Genomic DNA, 26,760 nt, shown 5'->3' with positions numbered 1-26,760 from the left:
GACAAGATGTCTTACCGGGACTTAGTTATAAACTCGGTTATTGTGACCTGAGTACCTTTCAAATTGCTTTTAGCTTTCCAAACTTTAGAGCGAAGCTGCACGTTCGAAAATGAACAAGTGTGGGTCGAGCAGAGTCTTTTTTTAGTACGAAGTCTATGGCAAGAACTAAGATGTTCTACTTTTATGTCAGGTATCTTCATTTCGTTGGATAACACTGCAAGGATACCTTTTCGCATATCTTCATCTTTGTCTTCTTTTATACCATGGAAGAGAAGAAGTTTCTTGCGAGATTGTGTCTCTATTCGATCCATGCCTTGAACCAACAGTTCAATTTGGGACTTAAGCAAGCCAAGAGTTTTTTATACCAGGGTTTTGCAGGCATATGTGGGTTGCTGTGCTGGATAATGAAAGATTCTTTGGGGGCGTTCATTAAATACGTGAGATGTTTAAGGGGAGGGGGGGGGGTCGAGTCAAATCTCATCTAATCTTACGTTGGAGAGAGGGGGGGCCTCAGCAAATATCACGCAATTTTTTTTCTGATTGAAAAGTATTATTTAAGTATTCTATTGTTAAATTTTTATTACACTTATAATTAAACTCTCAGTAATATTGATTACTAATCTTAACTAGTCGTAAATAAATGCACGAAGCAATTTTTTTTTACACAATAACAATCCAACGTTTACGTAAGAGACCCACATTTTGAAAAAATCTCACGTGAGATTGGGAGATGGGGGAAGGGGTTGAATCTAGTGTGCATGAATTTTATTATAGATCTAATTATCATACATAAAGTGATAAAATTTGAAACAATTTTCATTAAAAATAAATTGCTTTAAAACACGTAATTATTTCTTGTTTGGAATCAGTTAATATAAAAATATTAATAAGCATTGTTAACTTAATTCACAATTCACAAAAGATAAGTTTATCATTATTTATAATGTTACAGATGCATACTTCAAGTCAAGTATGTAACCCAGCATGTATTTCAAGAATCACACCCATAGTTTCTTCACCTTAGGTACATGACAATATTGCTGGACAAGATACTCTGGCATATGAATATCCTACAATGTTTCAATAATGTATGAAAATAAACATGAACATAAACGAGAAATTCTTTAATTAATCCCTTGGCTCTTTGCAGTGAATTTTGCTCTGTTCCTGGGATTGTGGATTTGATTTCTGTCCCGATTCTGAGCTTTATATATGTTCATTTATAAATGTATTATTTTAATACATGTATTTATGTACATTTATTAAAAAAATATCTATATCATTCAGGTATTATCTAAAATAAGTACATATTAAGTTGCTTACCTAATAAGTTGCGTGTTTTAAATATATTTAATACTAGCTAATTATAAATCTATATTACATAATAAAATAATTTAAATAAAAACAATTTATTATAGTATGTATATTTTAGCTTAAATATAGTTAGTTGATTGATAAAGAAAATTAACCACTTGGTTTATGTACACATACCTATTATTAGAAATAACTTCGAAAGTACTCATCAGAATTTGATCAAATTTAAATAGGAACAAATAACAAACAAACACCAGCTTTCGATTAAAAGAAGAATCATCAAAATCTGTACACCTAGTAAATAGTTTTATACACATGAAAAAAAACAGTAGAATCGAGAGTCTACTACTTTTTTTGAAGGTGGTTAAAAAAAGTAGTGCCCCGACTGACGTACCAACGTTTTTAAAAAAATTTATACCTATTCGATAAGAAATATCCGCTGTATTGCGTCAGATAGTACTAAATAAAATCTCATTTTCCACCCGAAGGAAGTCGTATGCGATAACTACAATAATACAAAACGTAGATATCGATCTAAATTAAATGAAACTCCTTTAAATGTTAGTAATGAATAAAAATAAATATACATAATACGCTAATTTTAATACTTACGTTAAATAAGCTATACATACCGCTTCGGCTGAGAATAGCAGCAGACAAAGACCTACGCCGTAGGGCACACCGATACACGGGACAATTATAGTGAATACACCTAACAAAAAATATACTTATTATTTTTTTGATTAAATATACCTATAGAATTAAATACTATTTTAAAACATCAATTTTAGAATTCTAAAAATGACTAAAACGGTGTGCGCTTCTAAACACTAAATAATATTTTATGCACTTACTTACGACGCAGTTCAATTGAAGCACACGAGCACTGTCTTCTAGTCTTCTACAAACAATAATACTCAGAACTCATTGTTTCCTATCTAAATATTTAAAAATATTATGTCGAGTCGAATCATCACGTTTCATATTCTGGTATTGCAAGAAGTTACTTCGTTCTCCACTTTTTCACCCATTTTTTTTTCAAATAAAAATGGAAATAAGGAATTCGTACATTATAGAACATGTCAAAACTGTTTTAATAATTATGTATTTGAATTTATTTTAATGAATTAAGGCATAATTTCAAAATAACATTTTTATTACAATGTATTTAGTTACCCCATAAGTTAATCGACGCAAAAATTTCTCGATGACGGCAACATTTATATCGATACGGGGAATTACGTTACGATTAACTGCTTAATGCGACAGAGGATATTTATAATTTTGTTTTTTATTTTATTTTTATTAAGTACTAATAACCTTAAACAGACATTTGTTTGCACTTTTGTAGAATGTAAAAAATACACATAATTATCTTTTAGGTTGTATAAGTTAAAATAACTATTTACTATTTAGATAATTTGAATACATATGTGTTAAATTATTTCTGTTGTTGTTTACACATATTGTTTAAAAAAATCGAGTATGTATGTATGTATGTATGTATGTATGTATGTATGTATGTATGTATGTATGTATGTATGTATGTATGTATGTATGTATGTATGTATGTATGTATGTATGTATGTATGTATGTATTTAATGGAATATTTAAGTATAATTTTCACTAAAAAAATAAAAAATAAATTATAGATTAAAAAAACTAAAAAACCACGCTTTTATAGCTAATCGAACTAAAAAGTAGAAAATAATTTTTAATTACAAAGAGTTCATATTACAGTAGTAGAAGATTGAACAATCAATCATAATTAATTACTTCAAAATAAAATTACAATAAAATTTAAGTTAATAAGAGAATAATTCCATTCACTTTGCACATGTATCAAGGACAGAACTTGGGGTTCATTTTACTATATGCCGACGTACCCCCCCCCCCCACTGCTCTGCTCTGCCAGTCACGCCAATAGGCTAGTACTTAAGCAGTAAATTATATGAACTAGAAAATATACTGAGTTAAGTAGCGTAAATTAACAAGAAAAGAAGTAAGTAAAATAGTAGTATACGCTATTAAAAATAATCGCTGAGTATAAATAACTTGTTTCATTAAATTATAAATAATCTTTAAGTAGATATCAATATTTTAAGATAAGAAAGATATATCAATACTGATAAGCGCACGGTACTCCAAAAAGGAATGTTATCTATATATTCTATATATCTATATATAAAAGCGAAAGGTAATAATAATAATTATAATAAATACTCTTTATTGTACACCACAAAGAAACATTACAACAAAAGTGATACATGAAAAGAAAGATGTACAAAGGTAGACCACCTTTGTACATCTTTCTTTTCATGTATAGCTAAGAGCGATTTCTTCCAGACAACCTTTGGGCATAGGACATAGCGAAGAAAAAGAGAAGCGGTAGGGAAGTATACAAACAGTTGATAAAGAATTGGCATATAGTTAACAAGCAGTATGATATTAACAGAAGTAAATATACATATACACATACATATACACACAATATACATACACATACATATATACAAATAAATATATACATATATACTATATAAACAAAATACTACATAATATATATATTTATGGAGCTAATAATGATATTTATGAGGTAGGTATTTAGTGAAAAAAAAAATGCGCCTTTAGATATTTTTTAAAACAAGCAAGAGATTGAGCTTTTCTTATAGAGAGAGGAAGAGAGTTCCAAAGTTGTACAGCTCTAACAGAAAAGGAGTTTGAATAAAAGGAAGTAGTATGGGAAGGAGTTTTGAGTGTTAAGGTTGAAGATGTCACTCACTCATCACGAAATCTCCGAAACTATAACACCTACATACTTGAAATTTGGCAGGTAGGTTTATAGGACGTAGACATCCGCCGGGTTTTACGAAAATCGACCCCTAAGGGGGTAAAACGGGGGTGGGAAGTTTGTATGAAAGTCCTATGTTTTAGAAGTAAGATACTTACTTGAAATTTAAAATGTATGCTCTATAGATGGTGAAATAATGTATCTTTAGATATCAACTCCCTTTTGGGATTAAAACGGGGGATGGTAGGTTGACTCACTCATCATGAAATCTCCGAAACTATAACAGCTACAAACTTGAAATTTGGCAAGTAAGTTCCTTATAGGGCGTAAACATCCGCTGAGAACGAATTTTACGAAATTCTACCCCTAAGGGGATAAAACGGGGGTTGGAAGTTTGTATGAAAGTCCTATGTTATTAAGGTAAGAGACATATATATATATATATAAAAGAGAAAGGTCACTGACTCACTCATCACGAGAACTCAAAAACAACTGGATGCTCCATACATCCAAGATGGACAAAGATAAAATTTGGCAGAGAGGTAGATTATAGTTAGTAGACGTCCGCTAAGAACGGATTTTGCGATATTCCACAACTAAGCGGGTTTAATTGGGGTTGATAATTTGTATGAAACATATACAGAAGCTATAAGTTCGCCTGATAGGTTATTTATACTGCAGCCTGAAAATAAAACTAAAAATGTGGTGTATAGAGGTTTTATAAAAATAACTATTAAATAATACTAAATTGTGCCTTTGAAAAAGTTACTCAGAGTGATAAGCATTTCAAGTGACTGAAATAAGAAAATAATTTGCGTTAAACATCCTAATAGTAATATCTTCATAACCACGTGGACGTAGTCACGGGCAACAGTTTTAGTGTATTATACAACAAAATTCCCAAAAGCGTATGTGATCGATTCCCTTTAAAATCTACTGAACGGATTTTCATGCGGTTTCCAACCAATGGAGAGAGGGCTTCAAGAGGAAGGTTTACGGAACGGCTAAGCTGATTTTGATGAGAGTTTCACTGGAAGTTTGCCGGGAAAACTTTGTGACAAACTGATTTCAACGCGGGCGAAGCCGCGGGCACAGCTAGTATTAATATAATGTTATGTTAAATTAGTCAATGAAATAAAACAGAACCCATTATAATAATATTTATTTTCTATTTGACAACATTACCTAAGGTTTCGGTGTTTGTACAAAAACATTCTGATACAAAAAATATGGTAGTATAATTATTTAAATCACAGTTTTATTAAAAGTAGAGAGCTCTTATATTTTAGCACACTGACTAATGCTATACAATATACAATATTAAGGCGATTTCAACTAGTTGCTAATAATTCAAACAATTTTCTAATAGTCTAATAAATACTATATAATTAAATAAACTTTAAATGTCAGATTTTATTGCACATATTTATACGCACACAACACACAAATCGTTTTCTTTTTTTCATTTCATATTTATATAAGTACGTTTTTTTGCTCTTACTTTACCATGTCTATAAATTTTTATGGCTTCATTTTTGTGAACTTTAGTTGATATATCAATTGATTCTTATCGAAAAACTCAAAAATGCTATAAAAAAAAAACAGTGAAATGAAATTGAGGGTACCTTTTTTTGGTAAAAATTAAGTTTACCTTAACATATTCTTTATCTACAACCTATAAACTTTCTTAACTTTATTAATATTTTTATTGAGTAATTAATTCTCTAATCTAAATCTAATTTCGCTTAGTAATTGACAGAAATTAAAAAAAAAAACTTTATAAATATTTTCTTCATTAGCTTTAAACATAAAACCACACACTTATAAATTACTGGCATTTATTTAACTATTTCAATTTCGTTGACAGTGAGTAGTAACTTTGGAATAACAACAAAAATATGCTATAACACATGTTATTAAATAAATGCAACAATATTTTATATTATGCGAAAATCATGTCTCAAATTATTGGCAAATGCAGACTTAAATAATATTAATTTATGGCACTGATATTTTAATGAGTAGTTTTGCTGTACTTTTAATGATAAACGACACTGAGGGTCTGTTTCACCAGTTGAAAATAAACAACAGTAGACAACAAAAGGCCATTAGGGACTGCTTCACCTCAATTATTACACTACAATTTTTAGATTCATATGTAGCAAAGAGAAACATCTCATAAATAAAGTGGAGTTTGATAGTGAAAAAGAATAATATAAACTTTTATAAGTTGGATACCGTCATACATCGGTTAGCTTTAAGGTCAACTGGTGAAACAGATCCTTAACAAAGTGAACGTATTAGACGACAATTTTTTAGTTTATTTACATAATTGTACTTTTAAGTATATTTAAAAATGATTTAAGTTTATTCGAGACCATTATTTATTATTATCAATATTGTAGAATTCGTCAGTGTCACGGCGTCACGTCGTCACAGGATCACGCTATCACGGCGTCACAGTGTCACATCGTCTCGGCAAGTAACTCGGAGCGCCGCGGTCACGGCCACACGACGCTCTCGACCCAGTCGAGGTAGTGCGCGACGCGCGTGTAGACGCCGGGCACGGGCGAGCCGCAGCCGCGCCCGAACGAAGTGATGCCCACGAGCCGGTAGAAGCCGTCGCGTTCCGTCAGCCCTTGCAGCGGTCCACCCGAGTCGCCCTGCCGGAAGATTTACAATTTTATTTTTTTCCTATAAAAAAATATTAATAACTCATTGAGATGGGCACGGCAGGATTTATCCAGCACAAAATCTGGAGCAGCCCGTTTGACTGACATCCAGTAGTGTGCCGATTTTGATGCTTCTTTTATTAATCGAAAGCTGGTACTTTTCAAGTAGTCCAATTTAAATTTGATTGAGTTCGAACAAGTCCCTTTTGAGTTATCTCTAATAATGTGTATTTCCTTAACTATTTTTTCTTCTACCTGTATGATGTAACTAATATCCTACAACTGCGGAGTTTCTTGCCGATTCTTCTCTGCAGAATCTACATTCGGAATCGGTGGTAGCTTTACTTTTACAAAAATAATAAATACCTTAAAATTTTAATTTGTAAAATGACGATTCGAAAGTGCTTTTGGGGTCTTTGGAATAAATTCTTTTGGAATAAGTTTTTTGATTTTGATACGTTTTTTGTTTGTGAGCTAACACAATTATTTTCAATTCCAAAAATGATAAAATTAAGGATTTAGCTAAGTTCTTCCTTTCTACAAATATTTGTTTCCGGTCTGGGTGTCCGTCCTTGTGATCTCATCATCATTCCTCGAATAGCACGATAAGCTGTCAGCTCCCGGTTGTTATCATAGATAACTTATTGCCATCGCTACTCCTCGTTATTATCAATAGTAGAGAATATATCCGCCAACCCGTAGTGGAGCAGCATAATGAATTAAGCCGCAAACCTTCTCCTTCCTACATATAGAAATATTCCTGTACCCAGCAGTGGGATGTTACTGGCTGAATCAATCAAAGCAATAGTTAAATGTGTTTTAGTATTTTTATATTCTTTACTTGGCACTATAGTTAAGTTACCCGTTTCACATCAAGTAGGTTTAACATTCAATTGCATACATACTTTTTACATTTTATACTTTATATGTCTACATTACGCGATTGTGGTCAGTTTTGTGGACTAATAAAAAAAGGGTAACCTGGCAAGTGTCTCGCAGACCCTCAGGATCTCCGGCACAAATTTGTCTCTCTGATATACCCTCCGGCAACTTGCGCCAGTTTGTATACGATTCGTCACACTTATCCCGCGTCACTACAGTCACGTTCGCCTTTAGTAGAACCGAGCTCTTTATATCCCCTGCAACGAAAATAAGTACTTTAAAGTGGCTATGACTACCCTGTTCGTGTAGTGTAGTGATCCTCTTTTTTTCTGGGGATTGTGAGTTCGATTCCCGCCCCAAGTCTGGTCGTAACATACGTAATTATTTGCACGTATTTATCAAAAAAAAAATGCAGTTATAACAGACGGCTGTTAACTATAACACAAGCATTCAGTTTACCTTAGGAACAGACACGTGTGTATGTTAGACATATTTTATTTACTTATTTATATATAAAGTGAAAGCTATATAAAATGTAAATAAAATAAACGACATTTGGTGGTTTGGTGTAGTAACAATTAGTTTTCACTTAACTACTTTTTTATCTACGCATGTTACCATGGACATACCCAGAATATTTTAAGGGTGGAGCAAAAACAATATTAAAACTCAACAAGTAGTAGAAATTAAAAATGCTTTTTTTACTGCAACTTTTCATTTACCTTCACTATCTAGTATCTACACTACTTAAATATTAGCGTGTGGAGGTTTTGGCTAAATCTTCCTAAAATTTCAGTATTTAAATCTAAAATATTTATTCGATTCGATTCAAGATGAAAATGAGGCATTTGCCCCACTGTGGGTACGCTTATACACGTTACATGTAATCAACTAATCATTTTTTTTCCTTTTTTATGATCACACACTCAACTGTCCCCAGTATAATGGAGTCCTGTGTCGACAGGTACCGAAAACTACAAACACAATAATAAAACTACAAACGCCCGGACAACAACAAACATCTGTATGGCTTATACAAAATTTGTATCGCGGTAGCCCGCGATCGCTAATGGTCGTATTATATCACTGACACATAAAACACTATATAAAAGCCATTTCCTGTATTCAAAAAACATTTGCCTATGACACACATGACAGGTTTTAATTAAACATTTAATTAAAATCTGTCATGTTCGAAATTTATAATATGATTTTTCTATTGAGACCAGAAGTTTTTGTGATTAGTGCGTTCAATTACAGAAATTGCGAAGAATTATAGTATTTATAAATAAAATATAATAATGCATAAGTAAAAGCAACACAATGAATGGAGTCAGAAACAAATAACTTACTTGTTGTACTCGTTTTACCCCAACCAGTTACAGTAAGTGGTATTTTAGGATCATCAGTTTTGGTATAAAGGCACAAGGGGCCTAATGCCATTGACAGCTCAATAGGGCTCTCTAATCTAAAACAATAAAAAAAAAAAAATAATAACTATTACAGGTTTGGATAAAAGTACAAAAAAATGTTTATTTATTAGATTTTATTTTTGAAAATAGATCAAAGAAACAGTTTAAAACAAGTAATTCATAAATTTTAATAATAAAAACCCTTAAGTATGCATAAAAAATAATTTTATAAATCTAATATATAAAATTCTCGTGTGGCAGTGTTTATAAACTCCTCCCAAACGGCTTGACCGATTCTCATGAAATCTTGTGTGCATATTGGGTAGGTCTGAGAATCGAACAAAATCTATTTTTCATCCCCCTAAACGTTAAGGGTAGTTCCACCCCCAATTTTTTTTTTTAATTTTGATAATTTATTTTATTTTTATTTTATTATGATTTAGCCTTAAAAAAATACATACAACCCTAAATTTTCATAATATATGTGGCAAAACAACGTTTCCTGGGTCAGCTAGTATAAATATATAACTCTATAACATACACACAATCGTCTATTCCTATGATAAGCAACTTAATGCTTATGTTATAGGTAACAGCCGGCTGATATAACCCGTAGCGTGCATTTCATATAGGCAGAAAGGCACTGCCTACCTTGGCATGTTACTAATAATGATATATAAAACATGATTATTATATATTTTTATAAAAGACATAAACAATAATTCAATTTAAATCCGCTTCAATTTGAAAAACGCGCCGTCATATATGCGCGATATCAGCGCTTCGCGCAATCGACGACGGGTCTTTTATGAAACTTCTGCCTACAATCGCTAACAAATATTAGCAATGACAGTGGGACGTAAATATAATCCTACAATTTTATAATGTCGCGCGTCATACCTATATGGAATACCAACAAAGTATTGTGTTTTTAAAATTGGTCGGTTTAACAATGACAGTAGGCACAGCCTCAGAATAACCTGTCAAATCAAATTGTCTTGAATTCGATACCGTTTTTACCAATAATTATTATTTTTGACACGGCACGGTCGCATAATCGCAAAATTCCACAGAGTAATATTAATGACAATTCGCTTTTAATTTTTTGTTTGTGAGTTCTTGTTATTAGTGAAATTATTAATTTATTAGTGATAGATGAGTTTATTTGTGAAATATGTAAAAGAGATGTGTGTTTGATGAAAGTAAATAGTGCATCCAAAGTCAACACGTACGATTTTACAGATGAATTAAAAATTGTTCATTGTATGCCTATACTCAACTTAGATATAAAATAATTGTGTTTGCTCGCAAACGAAAAAAAAACCGACTTCAATTACATCGACAAGTAACACAACGCAGATCGACGAAAAAATAGTCAAGCAACTACGCGTTATCAAAGATTACTCAAAAAGTAGTAATCAGATCTCGATAAAATTTATATGTGACCACATTATAAACATCAGCTTTCGATTAAATTAAAAATTATCAAAATCGGTAAACCCAGTAAAAAGTTATTGCGGATTTTCGAGAGTTTCCCTCGATTTCTCTGGGATCCCATCATCAGATTTTGGTTTCCTTATCACGGTACCAAACTAGAGATATCCCCTTTCCAAAAAAAAAAAATTATCAATTATCATTATTATTATTATCAAATTATCAAAATCGGAAGATCCAGTAGAAAGTTATGCGGTATAATACAACGTAGGTCGACGAAAAAAGCGTCAAGTAAAAACGCATTATTGGATATAACTCGAAAAGTTGTTGTTAGATCTCAAATAAATTTAAATGGGACCAATTGGCACACACCACCTTTCGAATAAAACAAAATTTGTCGAAATCGGTCTGCCCGGTCAAAAGTTCTGATGTAACATACATAAAAAAAAATAATAATAATACAGTCGAATTGAGAACCTCCTCCTTTTTTGGAAGTCGGTTAAAAAAATTGATAAGCTCATAAGTATCAGTCAGTTGGTTGCTGTATATTAATAAGTGTTGGCTCGACTTGTATCACATGCCAAGAAAAGCTGGACAAATCAATAAGCGTGGTATCTATAATTAAATTTATATAATTTTATGTAGTTATGTACTGCTGTATGTGTATGCCTGCATTATTAGTATAAATGCACTTTACGTGTCCAATAATTTACTTGCCCGTTCTTGAAATTATCTAAAAGCTTCTATTCCCAATGAAATTGAAATAAATTAGGAAAAAAATCAAAAACCCTGAGGACTGCTTGTGTTTCCAGGAAGATCTTGACTCTTTCAGCTCCTATTGTTTAAATAATTCCTTATTTCTAAATTTGAAAAAATGTGACGTAATAACGTTTACTAGGAAAAGATTAGTTATTGATTTTGCGTATGAATTGTGGGGGGAGGGGTCATTTCGAGAGTTAGCATTGTCAAGGATCTTGGTGTCTACGTCGATTCTAAGCTGCTTTTGATTATCACATTGTTTGTGCTAAGGATTTCTAAAGAATTTAAACGTTTGTCTACGCTTATATTATTTTAATATAATAAAATGGTAGGAAAGTCAAAAATGTACATTGAATATTTTTTTAAAAGAATACTTGGGGTGTGATCTACAATCGATACCGAAGCCAAAAATATAGTTTTTAGAATTTTTTTCTGTTTGTATGTATGTATGTCCGGGATAAACTCAAAAAGTAGCGTTTTGAATTTACTTCAAATTTGGCACGAATATTATTAAGAAGTCGGGTCAACATATAGGCTACATATTATCACGCTATCACCTACGGGGAACGAGCAGTGAACCTTTATTTCTTCAACGCATTCTGTAACAACGTGTAATCTAACGAAGCATATTTGAATGTTGTTGTTATTATGTTAATAAACATGCTATATAAGCTACCTTCACACTATAAAAATCACGCAATATAAGTAACTAAGCCGATAAACATAATTAAATGAATATAAGTAGACAAGACAATTTTAAAGCAGCGTCATCTATGAGATTTTTCTGTAGATATGAAATATAAAGAAGAAACGGGTAAATGAATGTTATTTTAAAAGGTATAATCTTAGGTATTTTTGGTGCTGTATATCGTTCACGCAGACGATGTCGCAGGCAGTAGCTAGTGTTAAATAATATATTAGGGAACATTTTACATAAGTTACTAATGATTTAATTGATCTTATTCGTAGTTCGCATTTTAATTTAATTTACATACAGTAAAAATGGTATTAACTAGTTATTTCACATTACATATACATTTCACATTATATATTGTTGCGGGGGGGGGGGGGTGTTTAAAATGGAAAATTCCCGTTTTTAAACTATCGACTCCTTTGGTACGAATCTCCTGTATCTATGTGATGTAGAAATTATCGATTAGCGGATTTTAGGATAACTCATGCACAATAAGGATTACGGGGGGTGGGCGTTAAGAGCCATTTCACAAAAATCGGTAACAATCCGCGAAATTGTAATATTTTGACGTCGTTACTCTCAGTGTTGGATGCAATAATGTAATTTATATTCTTGAAATATAATAGAGCAACCTTTGTTGTAGTCCATAGTCAGATCAGAATTTTGATTTATATTATGTGTATAAAATTTTTAACCTTTTCATCAGCCTCCTCCCTGGGTAAACGGTCGCAATGTATACTTTGAAGTCCTACTTTTCAATAACCTCTACGTTGAAACCATTTTAAAAAAATATCATAATATGTGGAATATAATTTTGTTGTCCACTATCATAGATTTTTATTCCATTTGTATCTCTATTAAACGATAAAAAAAAATTAAATTTACGAATATTTTCCAAATAAGTACAATTTTAAAAGCGATATTTCTCTTAGAAAACTAAGAAATTTTAACGAACTATCTTCATCAAAGTAAACTTACATCATTAAGGAATACAAAAAAAAAAAAAATTAAAAGATGTAATTATTTTTAATACATTTTATATTAAATAATAAAAAGATAGTATATATTACCACGCATCAAGCCCAGTAAATCAGTCGAGCGCTAGCGCTCTTAGAGGTAAGGTCCACGCCAAATTCTGCGCAGCCGTCTCTTTCGCTCACACGCGCCAAGCGCCTGTTGTTATAGCGGATAAAACGCATTTGATACTTTCATAATAAAATATAAATAAAATAAACATATTACGAAAATGACTGTAAAATAATATATTAAATATATATTATAATTTCTGTAAACAAATGTATAATTTAATTTTCTTTTCTCACACTATCAGTACAAATAGGCATTTCAATCTGTTTGTCTTGTTATTTGTTAATTAATATGTTTGTCGGTGTCGATGTCATAAAATGCTATTTTATTCATATCGTAAATATTAGATTCATTCGTAAACTGAAAAAACTAAATCAATTTAAAAAAAAATTGTTTCATAAAATTAATTTTTTATTTTTATTTTAAATTTATTGACTGTTGTTATATAACATACTTGAAATTTTTAACAAATTAATTGTGTAAAAAACATTTTATACCATAGTTATTAATTTTTATCATACATTAGAAAATGATCAAGATGTTCTTTTGGTTGTCACACTATACGTACTAGCACAAAGATCGCGCGGCTCGTACGACTCGCGCGATGCGACCAAATTTACCTAAACTTGCAGAGCGTAAAATTGTGAAATGGCTCTTAACAATGAAAATTTTAAATGTATTTAACTCCGAAACTACTGAAACAATTTTTATCAAATTACTTAAGCATTTGTAATTTGGTCCAACTAATTTTGTACGCCTCTATTATTTTGTCCAACTTGGGAGATAGGGTAGTTTTTATCTCAATTGGACCCGATAGGTGGCGCTGCTATTGGTATGTAACTCCGAAACTATTGAACCAATTTTTATCAAATTTTGTACGCATCTATTATTTTGTCCAACTTGGGAGATAGGGTAGTTTTTATCTCAATCGGACCTGGTAGGTGGCGCTGCTATCAGTATGTAACTCCGAAACTACTGAACCAATTTTTATCAAATTTTGTAAGCATCTGTAATTTTGTCAGACTTGGAAGATATGGTAGTTTTATCTCAATTGGACTCGGTAGGTGGCGCTGCTATCTGTATTTAGCTCTGAAACTACTGAATCATTTTTATCAAATTTTGGGAGCATCTATAATTTTGCCTAAATTGAAAGATATGTTAGTTTTTATCTCAAATGGACCGTTAGGTGGCGCTGCTATCGGTATATAAGCTATGAAATTTGGTAGCTATTTTCCGGGCAGGACAACTGCCGGGTCCGCTAGTATAAATATAAATATACACCCAAGACTCGGGTGGGAATCAAGCCCGCAACCCACAAACTTCAGAAAGCAGGGCCACTACTAACTGCACTAACGAGCTAGTCGTACTTTAAATGAAAACAGAAAAAGGAACTTATTGTATTTTTTAAATAAGTTCTTCATATTCTATTAAAAAACTTCTTAACTCATATTCGAAACATCTATATCTATCTAATTGGGTTATAATTTTTATTTCAGATATCTGATAGTTGTCGTTATGGAGCTTCATAAGATTCTTTAAGAGCCATTTCACAATTTTACGCTCTGCAAGTTTAGGTAAATTTGGTCGCATCGCGCGAGTCGTACGAGCCCCGCGATCTTTGTGCTAGTAAGTATAGTGAGACAACCAAAAGAACATCTTGATCATTTTCTAATGTATGATAAAAATTAATAACTATGGTATAAAATGTTTTTTACACAATTAATTTGTTAAAAATTTCAAGTATGTTATATAACAACAGTCAATAAATTTAAAATAAAAATAAAAAATTAATTTTATGAAACAATTTTTTTTTAAATTGATTTAGTTTTTTCAGTTTACGAATGAATCTAATATTTACGATATGAATAAAATAGCATTTTATGACATCGACACCGACAAACATATTAATTAACAAATAACAAGACAAACAGATTGAAATGCTTATTTGTATTGATAATGTGAGAAAAGAAAATTAAATTATACATTTGTTTACAGAAATTATCATTATATTATTTTACAGTCATTTTAGTAATAATTTTATTTATATTTTATTATGAAAGTATCAAATGCGGTTTATCCGCTATAACAACAGGCGCTTGGCACCTGTGAGCGAAAGAGACGGCTGCGCAGAATTTGGCGTGGACATTACCTTTAAGAGCGCTAGCGCTCGACTGATTTACTGGGCTTGATGCGTGGTAATATATCCTATCTTTTTATTATTTAATATAAAATGGATTAAAAATGATGACATCTTTTAATAATTTTTTTTTGTATTCCTTAATGATGTAAGTTTACTTTGATGAAGATAATTCGTTAAAATTTCTTAGTTTTCTAAGAAAAGTATCGCTTTTAAAATTGTACTTATTTGGAAAATATTCGTAACTTAAATTTTTTTTTATCGTTTAATAGAGATACAAATGAAATAAAAATCTGTGAGAGTCCTCAACAAAATTATATTCCACATATTACGATGTTTTTTTTAAAATGGTTTCAACGTAGAGGTTATTGAAAAGTAGGACTTCAAAGTATACATTGCGACCGTTTAGGACGGCCAGGGAGGAGGCTGATGAAAAGGTTAATAATTTTATACACATAATATAAATCAAAATTCTGATCTGACTATCGACTACAACAAAGGTTGCTCGATTATATTCCAAGAATATAAATTACATTATTGCATCCAACACTGAGATTAACGACGTCAAAATATTACAATTTCGCGGATTGTTACCGATTTTTGTGAAATGGCTCTTAATTCCTACTCACAAGTAAACTGAGTAGCCATAAATTTCAACGCGGATGAAACAATAATAATAATTAATAATATTATTTGGCTATCAGAACCGCATAATTTCCATATCATCAAGTTAACTATTTGACCTTCGTAATTCTCAATATCACACAAATTCCTGGAAAAATATGTCTGTTTATGAGATTCTCAATTGAACTGTATTTCTTTTTTTTTTTTTTTGTTACCTCATTACTTTTTACTGAGTTTACTGATTTTAAGGATTCTTTTTTTAATCGAATGCTGGCTAGCTTGTCACATGGTCCCTTTTAAATTTGATTGAGATCTGATGACTAATTTTTAGTTATTTATAACAATGCGTATTTAGTAGATTATTTTTTCGACTGCCTAAATTGTATTACTTGTTAATGTACAGTAAAGTCAGTGTTATTATGAAATATTTTTACAGTTTTACCTCAAAAGTGCCAAGTCGTGGTACTTAGTACGCCTTTTGTAGTCTGGATGTGTTTGAATGTCGACTATCCTTTTATCCGTATCTTTGTTCCACTGCCTGTCGCCAATCTCTATCGTTCCCATACGGGCGATACTTGGCTTCACTCTGCAACACATATGTAAATTATTTATATGTAGATGTGGTTTCATCATTACAGCTTATACAGTCCACTGCTGGACATAGGCCTCCACAAGTTTACGTCAAAAATAACGTGAACTCATGTGTTTTGCCCATAGTCACCACGCTGGGCAGGCGGGTTGGTGACCGCAGTACTGGCTTTGTCGCACCAAAGACGCTGCTGCCCTTTTTCGGCCTGTGTATTTCAAAGCCAGCAGTTGGATGGTTATCCCGCCATCGGTCGGCTTCTTAAGTTCCAAGATGGTTGTGGAACCTTGTTATCCCTTAGTCGCCTCTTACGACACCCACGGGAAGAGAGGGGGTGGCTAAATTCTTTAGTGCCGTAGCCACACAGCACAGATGTGGTTTATCAAAACCAAAAAGAATGGCAAAATAACACTTTTGTATAATAGTTTTATGTAAAAAATTTAAGCAGTTGGTTATAGGCATAAATATAACATATAATAGAAAAAAAAATTGTATCGTATGTTAGAATAAGAACCGGTCGGTGGACTCACATCTCTGTTGGAGACATTAAGTTAGTCTAACTTAAACAATGATTTGTTCGATTTTATTTTTGTATTACCCACACATTAGGAAATTCTAAACATTTTTTAATATCATATCAAAAATCGACCGTTCCAGCGGGGATCGAACCTGCATCTCCGACTGACCGTGTCGGTGCTCCAGCTAATTAAGCTATGGAACTATGTGCTCGCTAGATCGAAATTTTTGATATGATGATTTTATATTGTGGCGCCGTCTATAGTGAGTTGCTCCTAAAAAAAAGATGCTCCACGCGAATTGACCGGTCTGATGATCAATCCCATCTCCAGCGCGGCAAGTCGGTGAGAGTCCAGGGGTTGATAGCGTGGAGCCTTGTTTCACTGCCTTCTTCTCGCCTTCCTTCACCCGCCAACTTATATGACAAATAGGAACAAAAACGAGGTCGGCTTTTTAAGTTCCAAGGTGGTAGTGGAACTATGTTATCCCTTAGTCGACTCTTATGACACCCACGAGAAGAGAGGGGGTTAGCTGTATTCTTTACTGCCGTAACCAGACAGCAGCAGTAGAGATGGCGTGATTTACGTGTCCAGATAAACAAGTAAATTAAATAACTTGATGTGATTGATTTTAACTTATAAAATTTTCCAAACTAAGGAAATACGAGTACTCAATTCTCGCGACAATTTTTTTTTTATCATATAAATTACGTAATGACTTTATAAGTAGATAGTAAAAGTTTTAAAGTAAAAAAAGTTAGTTTTTAAAAAGTTTTTTACTATCAATTTAGAATAAAATAAAATAAATTACTGGTCTAATGTGTCGATGCAGTGGGCAGCTGTTATAACGTAAGTCTGCGATATCAGTGTTCCTCCACACAGAAAATCGTATCCATCTGTACGTTCATAGCCAAGCGCCACCTGCAATAAATACAGCATAAGATTTTAGTAATATTTCTAATATTTCTTCACAAACAGGCACTTCAATTTTATTTATTTGTATAAATGTATAGATTGAACACAAGGAATATTTAGCCGCTTTAAACTTGTCAACGTAAACATATGAAACAAAGAAAAGATCGTAGTATGAATATTATACACATTTTTTAAATAATATTTGTGTAATATTATTATTTTAATAGAAACACAGACGTAGTTTTCTTTATCTCTCCTTATCCTCACATTCGCGGAAAGCAATCATTCAAAGGTCACTGTGGGTGACGCTAAAGACAATTATAGTAGATTGATTGATAAAAAAATTATAAATATTTTACTTCAATTCAATCGCTGTTTGTGCAATGTTTGAATTTAATAAAAAAAAAAATTAAATTGGATAAATAAATAGGAAACCTATTTACAATTTTAATGGTTCAAACCATATATATTTCAGTTAGCTTTTGGGATAATAACTTAATAATATAAGAATCTTATACAGGTTGTTTCGTTGAATTGGATTATTTTTAACGTCTTCCAAAAAAGAAGAAGGTTCTCAATTCGACTGCATTTTTATGTAGGTACGCTACCTCAGAACTTTTAAGTAGGCGAACCGATTTCGATGTTTTTTTTTTTTTTAATAGAAAGGTGGTGCGTGGGTTGTGCTTAAATTTATTGTATTTACTTGACTATTTTTTCGTCGGTCTACATTGTATAATAACTCGTGACTTTTTAATGGTTGTAACGATTTTCATGATTCTTGTTTTTGTCTGAACTTGTGTGTAATTGTAGATGAATAAACATTTTTCTAAAAATAATATACATTTTAGATCTACTTAAGACCAAACTAAAACCAACATTTCACATTACTACAGTTAATAAGATATCATTGACTATGACGTCAACGTAAGTGGAATAAGCGGCGCAGTACTTTTTTCCATCTGACTGTTTTTACAAATATGATATTTTTCCGAATAAAACATATTATTGCGACATTCAGATATAGTCTATGACAATCAGGAATAATAAGTAATACATTACTAAGCTACAGCTTTGTATTGGTGGATTAAGAATTATCAATATCGATTTAGACGTTTCAGAGATTCAGAGAACCCCTACAAACTCGCAAATTTTTCCTTTTTATAACAATAATATATATATATAGAACTATAGATTAATGACTAAGGTTACAAAGCGAGAGGCGTTAAATTAAACTGCATATTACTATTTATAAGCTATAATAAAATAATCAGTCAAAAAGACAAACCGACTAGTATCAAAATACTGCTTGACTTATTATACTAATCTGCAGAAGCGGCTCGTCCTAAAGAGCGCGGGTGCAGTGCACTCCCACTCCAAATATCTGTTAATGTAACTAGGTCGGTAAACAAGCCTACGGTTCACCTGATGGTAAGCAATTACCTGACGCCTGCAACACCAGAAGCATCGCAAGCGCGTTGCCGACCCCATCTCCAATTCCCCCCAGGAGCTCTGGTCACCTTACTCACCAACAGGGACACAACACTGCTTGAAAACAGTATTATTTAGCTGTGTTCTTCTGTAAGGTCGAGGTACTACCCCAGTCGGGCTGATCCATATTTTGATAGGGAATTTCCTACTGTGCCCTACCTCAAGTTTAAAATTACATTAAATCGCTCATGTCTTTACATTTTTTTTCGAATGTGTCGATTTTAAAGTTCCTTAGTAATGAGCCGTAACTTACTACGGTTCCATTTTTTCACTTATAGTTTTGACTATGGTATGCCTACATGTAGATGTACTCGTAATTATATGCTCTTAACCTGAAGGACGCCATTTTTAATAACACGTGATGCGCGATTGGTGATGGGTACCCGCAGTTGGCAAATATTTGTATAAAAAATACAAATATTTGTCATAGTCTAGAGCAAGTATGAGCAACACGCGGCCCGTTAAACATGTTTAAACTGCCAAATTTCTCATTAAAAATTTCAAGTAAATTCGTTTTACTGTTTTCTACTTTTCTTGTTTGTTTTTATGTTGCATTAAAATTTGTATATAAAATCTTTACTTTTTTTTTAATTGTATATTTTTTATTCTAATATTTATTATAAACAAAGTTACGTAAATTATTAATAAGAGTTAGTTAATCTATGTGCGGCCCGCCAAAAAAATTAAATTTCAATTGGCCCATTGATTAAAATGGTTGCTCATCCCTGATCTAGCGTCTAGACTCTAGCTAGACCGTTGTGTTGTGAGCGTTTCCTTACCCCTGTCACAAGATTCTTATCCTACCGACCTAAAGTCAACGACACGCATAAATAAGTATATATAAAAAAATCACTTTTTATATTTGTAGCACTATAAAATAATGTATAGAAACAATAATTTATATTTATTCTTGTATGCAAGATAAAATCGTTAGTATTGACATATTGAGGTAAATAAATTATTATTAAAAACAGGAAAACTTCTTCATAATGAACAAACCAGCATACAGAAAAACCCACGTCGTTTTTAAACTGATTATCTCATTAAGAGTGTATGCTACCTCAAATTGCTTATTTTCCACTCGGCAGGATGTCCATATCTTCCAAACTACTGAATATTTAAGTTTGAAATTTATGTATGGTAAAGTTCAGGACATAAACTATCTTTCATATGTTTCGAAAACACGATTCCAGAAAATTTTCTCGATAGAAAAAAATCGCAAAGTTACCTCTATTTTTGTATTAAAACCTTAATATCTCAGTAAATATAGAAGTTATGGACTTGAGATTAAGCATGGTAATTGAAATAAGTATGACAAACATTTTATATGTTGCGATTTTTAAAAAATAACTATTGATAATGTTTGTGGGGAGAAAATACATGTAATTCGCGCGATGAACAACCAAGCGCTCTCAATTCTCATGTGTTTTTAGTATGGGTGAAATCTGAATTCGAGCTGAGGTAGGGTAGCCCCTTAATTTTAACTTAAGAAATATATATAACGCTGTTGCCATTTTTCAATGTTGTATAATATAAATTATGACAAAACAAAAATTATTAACAAAATAATATTGACGCCATTTAAAACTTAAAGCAACTAAATTCATACAAATTATAATGAATAATATTGAAATTTGTTTAATACCATTAACTTCCTCACTCTTTAAGAAATACAATAATAAACTACAAGCTTAATTGAAAAAAAAAGACTAACTATGTGTAATGTTTTATACATGATTTTTTATATTTACGTCATTAGTACTTTATAGTAAGTCAAAATTAAGTTCTAGGTCACTTAATAATTGTACTGGTTATACATGTAAGGTTAAGGTATTTAAATAATACGTAAAAAAATATTACCATGTGTGGGAACTCCCCAATTGATGCATTCTCACCACCTATTATATGTAAATTTAGTGGAGGCAAGCTTGCTTTAATAATGTTTTCGCATTCTGGAAGAGTACAAAATTAAAGTTATTTATATTGATAATGTTTTAAAAAGAATATTAAATATACATCTCAAATATTTTATTTTATAACGTACACAGACAGTCGTCTGTTCCTATGGTAAGCAACTTAATGCTTGTGTTATAGGTAACAGCCGACTGTTATAACAATTTTTTTGATAAATTTACATAGAAATAATACATTTATAAAAATATAAATACAAATATGACAAACCCAGACTCAGACGGGAATCGAACCCGCAACCCGCGGAACAGGAAGTAGGGCCACTACAAACTGCGCCAACGGGCTAGTCAAGTATGTTTATTGTATTATTTTGATTTAATTATTGCATAATGTAATAATCATTAGTGTTTTATGCAATGTGAAAAATGTTCACGCGAAAACTACTTAACTGATCATCAAGAAACTTTGTACACATATTCTCGGAGGTATTAGAAGTAACATAAGATACTCTTATTAAAAAAACAAAAATGCGAGGGAAGCCGCGCGTAAAAGCTATTAAGGTGACAAAACACTCCTTTCATAACATAAATGAACTATAAGTTTCTTTAAGAATAAAAATTAAATATCTGCTTAAAATTAGGATAGTAAAACCACTTAGGCTTTTAATACTACATAACATGTTAATTTTTTTAAAATTAATTATTTAAATAAACTATTTATTTCATACACTACTAGACTTATATGAGGAACGACGGGTGATGAAATAGTTGGACGAAAAAAGATATATAGAGTTAAATAAGGAAATAAATACAAAGATACAAAAGGCAAAAGAAAGTTGGTTACATGTGAAATGCGAAGAAATTGAATCTTTGGCAGAAAAGCACAACAGCTTTAATATGTTTAAGAAAATCAACGAAATTATACAACCTTTAACAACACGGCACGCTGTAGCACTGGTTAATGATAGGGGACCTAATCCACAAATTCAAGACAAAATTTATCAATGCGAATTACATATAGAGAGACTTTTTGCGGATAACAGAAGTGATATTTTTGAAATAGAGGTGCCGGAGGAATACTTAGAGATATTGGAGTCAGAAGTAAGAAATGCAATAAAATCATCAAAAATAAATAAAGCTGCAGGTCCTGATGCTGTCTACACAGAAGTTATAAAGATTATGTCCAACAAATCGTCTCTAGTCCTTAAAAATCTATTCAACATGGTCTACAAAACTGTGACGATGTGAAGACCACAGAACAATTAGTTGAATGAGCCATGTTCTCAAGATTTTTTTAAAGGTTATACACGCTCGCATTTACTGGAAGTGCGAAGAATATATATCAGACACACGATTTGGTTTTAGAAATGGCTTAGGTACCAGAGATGCACAGTACTGTCTAAACGTTCTAGTTCAGAGATGTCTTGACATGAATAAAAAGGTGTACTTATGCTTTATTGATTACGAAAAGACGTTTGATAGAGTACGTCATGAACAGCTAATTGAGATTCTCGAACATACTGGTATCGACAGCATGACCTTAGAGTGATTGCTAATCTGTACTGGGCTCAAAAAGCAATGGTTAAGGTGGAAGACCAACTATCCACTGAAATTGAAATTAAGCGTGGCGTGCGACAAGGGTGTATTTTATCGCCCGTATTATTTAATCTATATGCCGAAAGAATCATGGCCGAGTTCCTCTATGAAACCGATGAAGGTATAGTCATAAACAGAGAAGTCGTGAACAATATTCGATATGCTAATGATACGATTCTTATTGCGGAGGATATTGTAGGTCTACAAAAGTTGCTGGATCGTGTAAATGTGGCTAGCAACAAATACGGACTAGAAACAAACACGAAAAAACCATTTTTATAATAGTATCCAAGACCCCAGTGATTAATGAACATCTACACTTGGAAGATAACCTAATTGAATGCGTAGACAAATTTAAATACCTAGGTAGCTACATAAATGAACAATGGAGTAGCGAACAGGAAATTCGAGTCCATACATAGAACAAGCCCGTAGTGCCTTTAAGAAGTTGAAAAAGATTGTGTGCTATAAACTCTTTAATCTAAAACTCCGCATGAGACTCGTGCGCTGTTATGTATTCAGTGTCCTACTTTATGCGGTTAAAAGTTGGACCTTAACCTTGACATTGTGTTCAAAACTGGAAGCTGGAGCTTTGAAATGTGGATATACAGACGTATGCTCCGAATATGGACTATGAAAATAACAAATGTTGAGGTTCTGTGTCGAATAAATAAAAAGATGGAAATAATGAGGACTGTGAAGGAGAGGAAGCTGCAGTATTTTGGTCACATAATGAGAGGACACAGATATCGGATTCTTCAGCTTGTGCTTCAAGGAAAAATCGAGGGTGAACGCCGACCTGGCAGAAGGAAAACATCCTGGCTAAAGAACCTCTGTGAATGGTTTGGGCTAAGTACTTGCTCGCTCTTCTGTGCTGCAGCTTCGAAGATTAAGATAGCCATGATGGTCGCCGGCCTTCATTGAGAAGAGGCGCCGTGAGAAGAAGATTTATTCCATAACATGCTTAAAATTACTAAATCTGAACTAATCATAACTACTTAAAAATTAAACAGTACTGGACTAGCACCATTTTAACATAAACTCTTCACAAACAAATTTATTTTCAAAATTTCTTTTGTAATCAGAAGTGGAGGTTAAATACTGTAAATTTGACATATCTAGAGGAATTTTGATAAACCCCAGATAGGAGCAGCAGATCAAGTCATCTGTCCTCCTTTGCCTTGTAGCAAGATATTGACATGCTAAGAAGTTATAGTATTGACAAATGTAGAATGAAACCGTGAATAGTATTGTTTATTTAAATAACTTTTCTGTAATGAGTTCTAGTAAGAAATTACATTAAAACTAACCTTTATCTGCAATTCTAGAAGACCTCTCTCCTAAAAAAAATATTTTAGGTTAATTATCAATTTATTACTATAGCTTTGATTATATTATACTAATATAAATTTGTCAGCAATAATAGTTTAGTGATTGCGTGACCACAAGATAGACAATTTAGTTGAAAAGTCAGTCCAGAGTACAAGCTAACTATATAACATTACACCAGCATTAATATGTTAAGCAATTTAGTAATACGAAGCAAGCCGTGACAAGAAGTGGACATTAATATAGTTTCCATACCAAATTTAGCACTCGTTGGGGTAGGGTTGGGTTTTACAGTTGGTTTTGGTGTGACAAACCTCCTTTTAGGGCAGCAAACAATCTCTACAGTTTGAGAAAAACCACATCTGCTAAAGGGATGATGACCATGTTTCATGATTGAACTGAAAACATATTCTTCCATGAAAAATTTCTCTTATTTTTTAATATTTGTTAGGTTTATTCTTTGAATTCATTTTTCTTTTAAGTAAATTTCGTGAAAAGGAAAAGAAAACAAGAAAAAGTTACACTAGTAAACATATGATATTCTACAAAAAAAAAAAAAATCAATTATCAAAATAAAATAAACAGCGATAGTGGTACATGCTTACAGTAATAAAAGTAACAAATATTTTATACAACTGTCTTATTTGTGTTGTTGAGATTTATAACCATTCAAGAAAAATACTATGTTATTTATATAATAATCATTAAGATATCACTCATTTACTAACCTTATAGCTATTTCACAATCCATAACAGATTTGCAAGTTCCTTCAGTAACATCTGCATTTGGTTTACATCTATCTCCAACTGCACAAAATATTTTACCAGTTAAATAAAAATTCAACAATAGCGAATATCAAAAAAATTTAAATCTATTATTACCTTCCCCAGCCAAAATAATTTCAAATATTAACAAGGTGTACAGAATAAGTTTTTTGAGCCACATTTTTACACTGTATAGTAACGTGAGCAGTTTTTCCTCAATTAGATTTAACACGAAATTTTGTTAGAAGACACTAGAGCGAAACCGGTTTACTTTAAGTTAAACACTGCATAAATATCAAAATAAAATCAATTTGAAAAGACTTTCCAAAGTATTTATAAATATATATTATTGAAAAATAAACATTATTGTTATTAATTTTTTTTGTTCTAATTTAAAAAAATTCAAAGAGGTCACTCAAAACTACGAGTTTACATTCAAAAACAAAGTAGGTACTCTGTAATATTCAAATACCAAATTACCAACCAAAGAGACAAAGAGTACTATATAAGTATAGCCCAACTGCCAAATGCCAAATTAAATTCTTCGTTGTGTTGTGTGTGTCAGTTGGATCAGTTGTAAAATACGAAAAAAAGTATCGATACTTTGTGGTATCGACAACATGTCAACATTACCATTCGATACCGATACTTTCGTACTCGATACTTTGCATAGATATTTGATTTGAGTTTGGCAGGTATCGTATCGAAAGTTTATAAAATCAGTACTACGTTGTATGATAATTGGAGTGACGACCTTTTTTTGGTCGTCGACTGAAATATGAAAACAGTTCTTCAGTATTTATACGATACTTGATTATGAGTACGATACTTTTTTTAGATACTACTCCTGAGTATAGTATCGATACTTTGTATTTGGTATCGTGTCTCTAGCCGTTAGCCGTATGGCTTCTATCAATGATATAATAATATATTTCTCACCTCAATGGGCTTTTATAGTCATCACAATTTAAATATTTATCACATTAAATATGTCTCTGGCAATATCTGGTTTAGTTTTTATATTATGTATGTTATACATACATAATATAGGTAATATATTTGAATGTATATTTTATTATTTTATATTTTTATTATCTATATGTCATAAATATCCTTTAACTATTCCTGCCCTGAATGATTCCTAAATTTAGCTCCTTCCGTTCATGTCCCGTTCCTTTAAATACATGTAAAAATTTCTCCCGTTTGATAGTGGCAAATGTACTATGTACGAGAACAGCCAATTGAAAAAGAAAAAAAATAGTCATCACAAAATAATAGGCACGTTTTGACATTTGGCATCGGGACATAAATAGTGAAGTAACCATACAACTCGGTTTTCGATACTCACGATCAATCGATTCAAGTTTGTATAAGTATTTGATCGATTTGATTATGTAATGTATAGTGCATTGGATTAGATACCGATTAGAACATTTACCTTAAGCTTTAATATTGTAGGTAAATTGAAATGATACAATGGTACAAAATATAAATTTGTCTTTAATCTAATTTTTTTATATTGTTTTCTAATGTTTACGCAAATTTCTATCATTATAATGAAAACACTTTTTTAGATTTTATCGAAGTTTATTACGTTCTGGACATGAGGACATAGTCCTCCCGTGACCATGGTTGCTGTGTATCTGAAACGCCGTACATGTAAAAAACCTAATAAACCACGAACAAATCCGAAGTTATTATTATTATTTTTTTAGTTACAATAACCACTCAATCGCAAAAACTACTTTTTAAATAATCTTTTATAAAACGTATTTAGTTGAATAATTTTTCGTCTACCTACGTTGTGTTACTTGTCGGTGTAATTTAAGTCCTTTTTTTTCGTTTGCGAG

At 31.8% G+C, this 26,760-nt stretch overlaps 2 protein-coding genes across 2 annotated transcripts in view; both read right to left on the bottom strand.

Annotated features, from left to right (window-relative positions):
- The window catches only part of LOC123656129 (NFX1-type zinc finger-containing protein 1-like), a 45,117-nt gene extending 42,810 nt beyond the window's left edge, over positions 1-2,307 (bottom strand). Inside the window, exons 1-2 of the mRNA XM_045591838.1 lie at positions 2,169-2,307; positions 1,947-2,026 (exon numbers count right to left, since the gene is read on the bottom strand). The gene's annotated coding sequence lies outside the window, so the exon portion shown is untranslated. The remainder of the gene's footprint in view (positions 1-1,946; positions 2,027-2,168) is intronic.
- A 2,946-nt stretch (positions 2,308-5,253) lies between these two features.
- On the bottom strand, positions 5,254-25,157 carry LOC123656464 (serine protease persephone). The gene is made up of 10 exons (XM_045592143.1): positions 25,028-25,157; positions 24,874-24,952; positions 24,401-24,543; positions 24,127-24,156; positions 21,171-21,262; positions 17,719-17,828; positions 16,249-16,392; positions 9,013-9,128; positions 7,760-7,917; positions 5,254-6,769 (listed from the first exon to the last, which is right to left on the bottom strand). Exons 1-10 carry the CDS (start codon positions 25,089-25,091, stop codon positions 6,608-6,610), a joined length of 1,098 nt encoding a protein of 365 aa, XP_045448099.1. The 5' UTR covers positions 25,092-25,157; the 3' UTR covers positions 5,254-6,607.
- Positions 25,158-26,760: the final 1,603 nt, after the last annotated feature.

Source organism: Melitaea cinxia, chromosome 9 (genome assembly GCF_905220565.1).
Source record: "Melitaea cinxia chromosome 9, ilMelCinx1.1, whole genome shotgun sequence".
Lineage (NCBI taxonomy): Eukaryota > Metazoa > Arthropoda > Insecta > Lepidoptera > Nymphalidae > Melitaea > Melitaea cinxia.
Note: the sequence above shows the minus strand (reverse complement) of the source record. Positions and strands in the feature narration are given on the sequence as shown.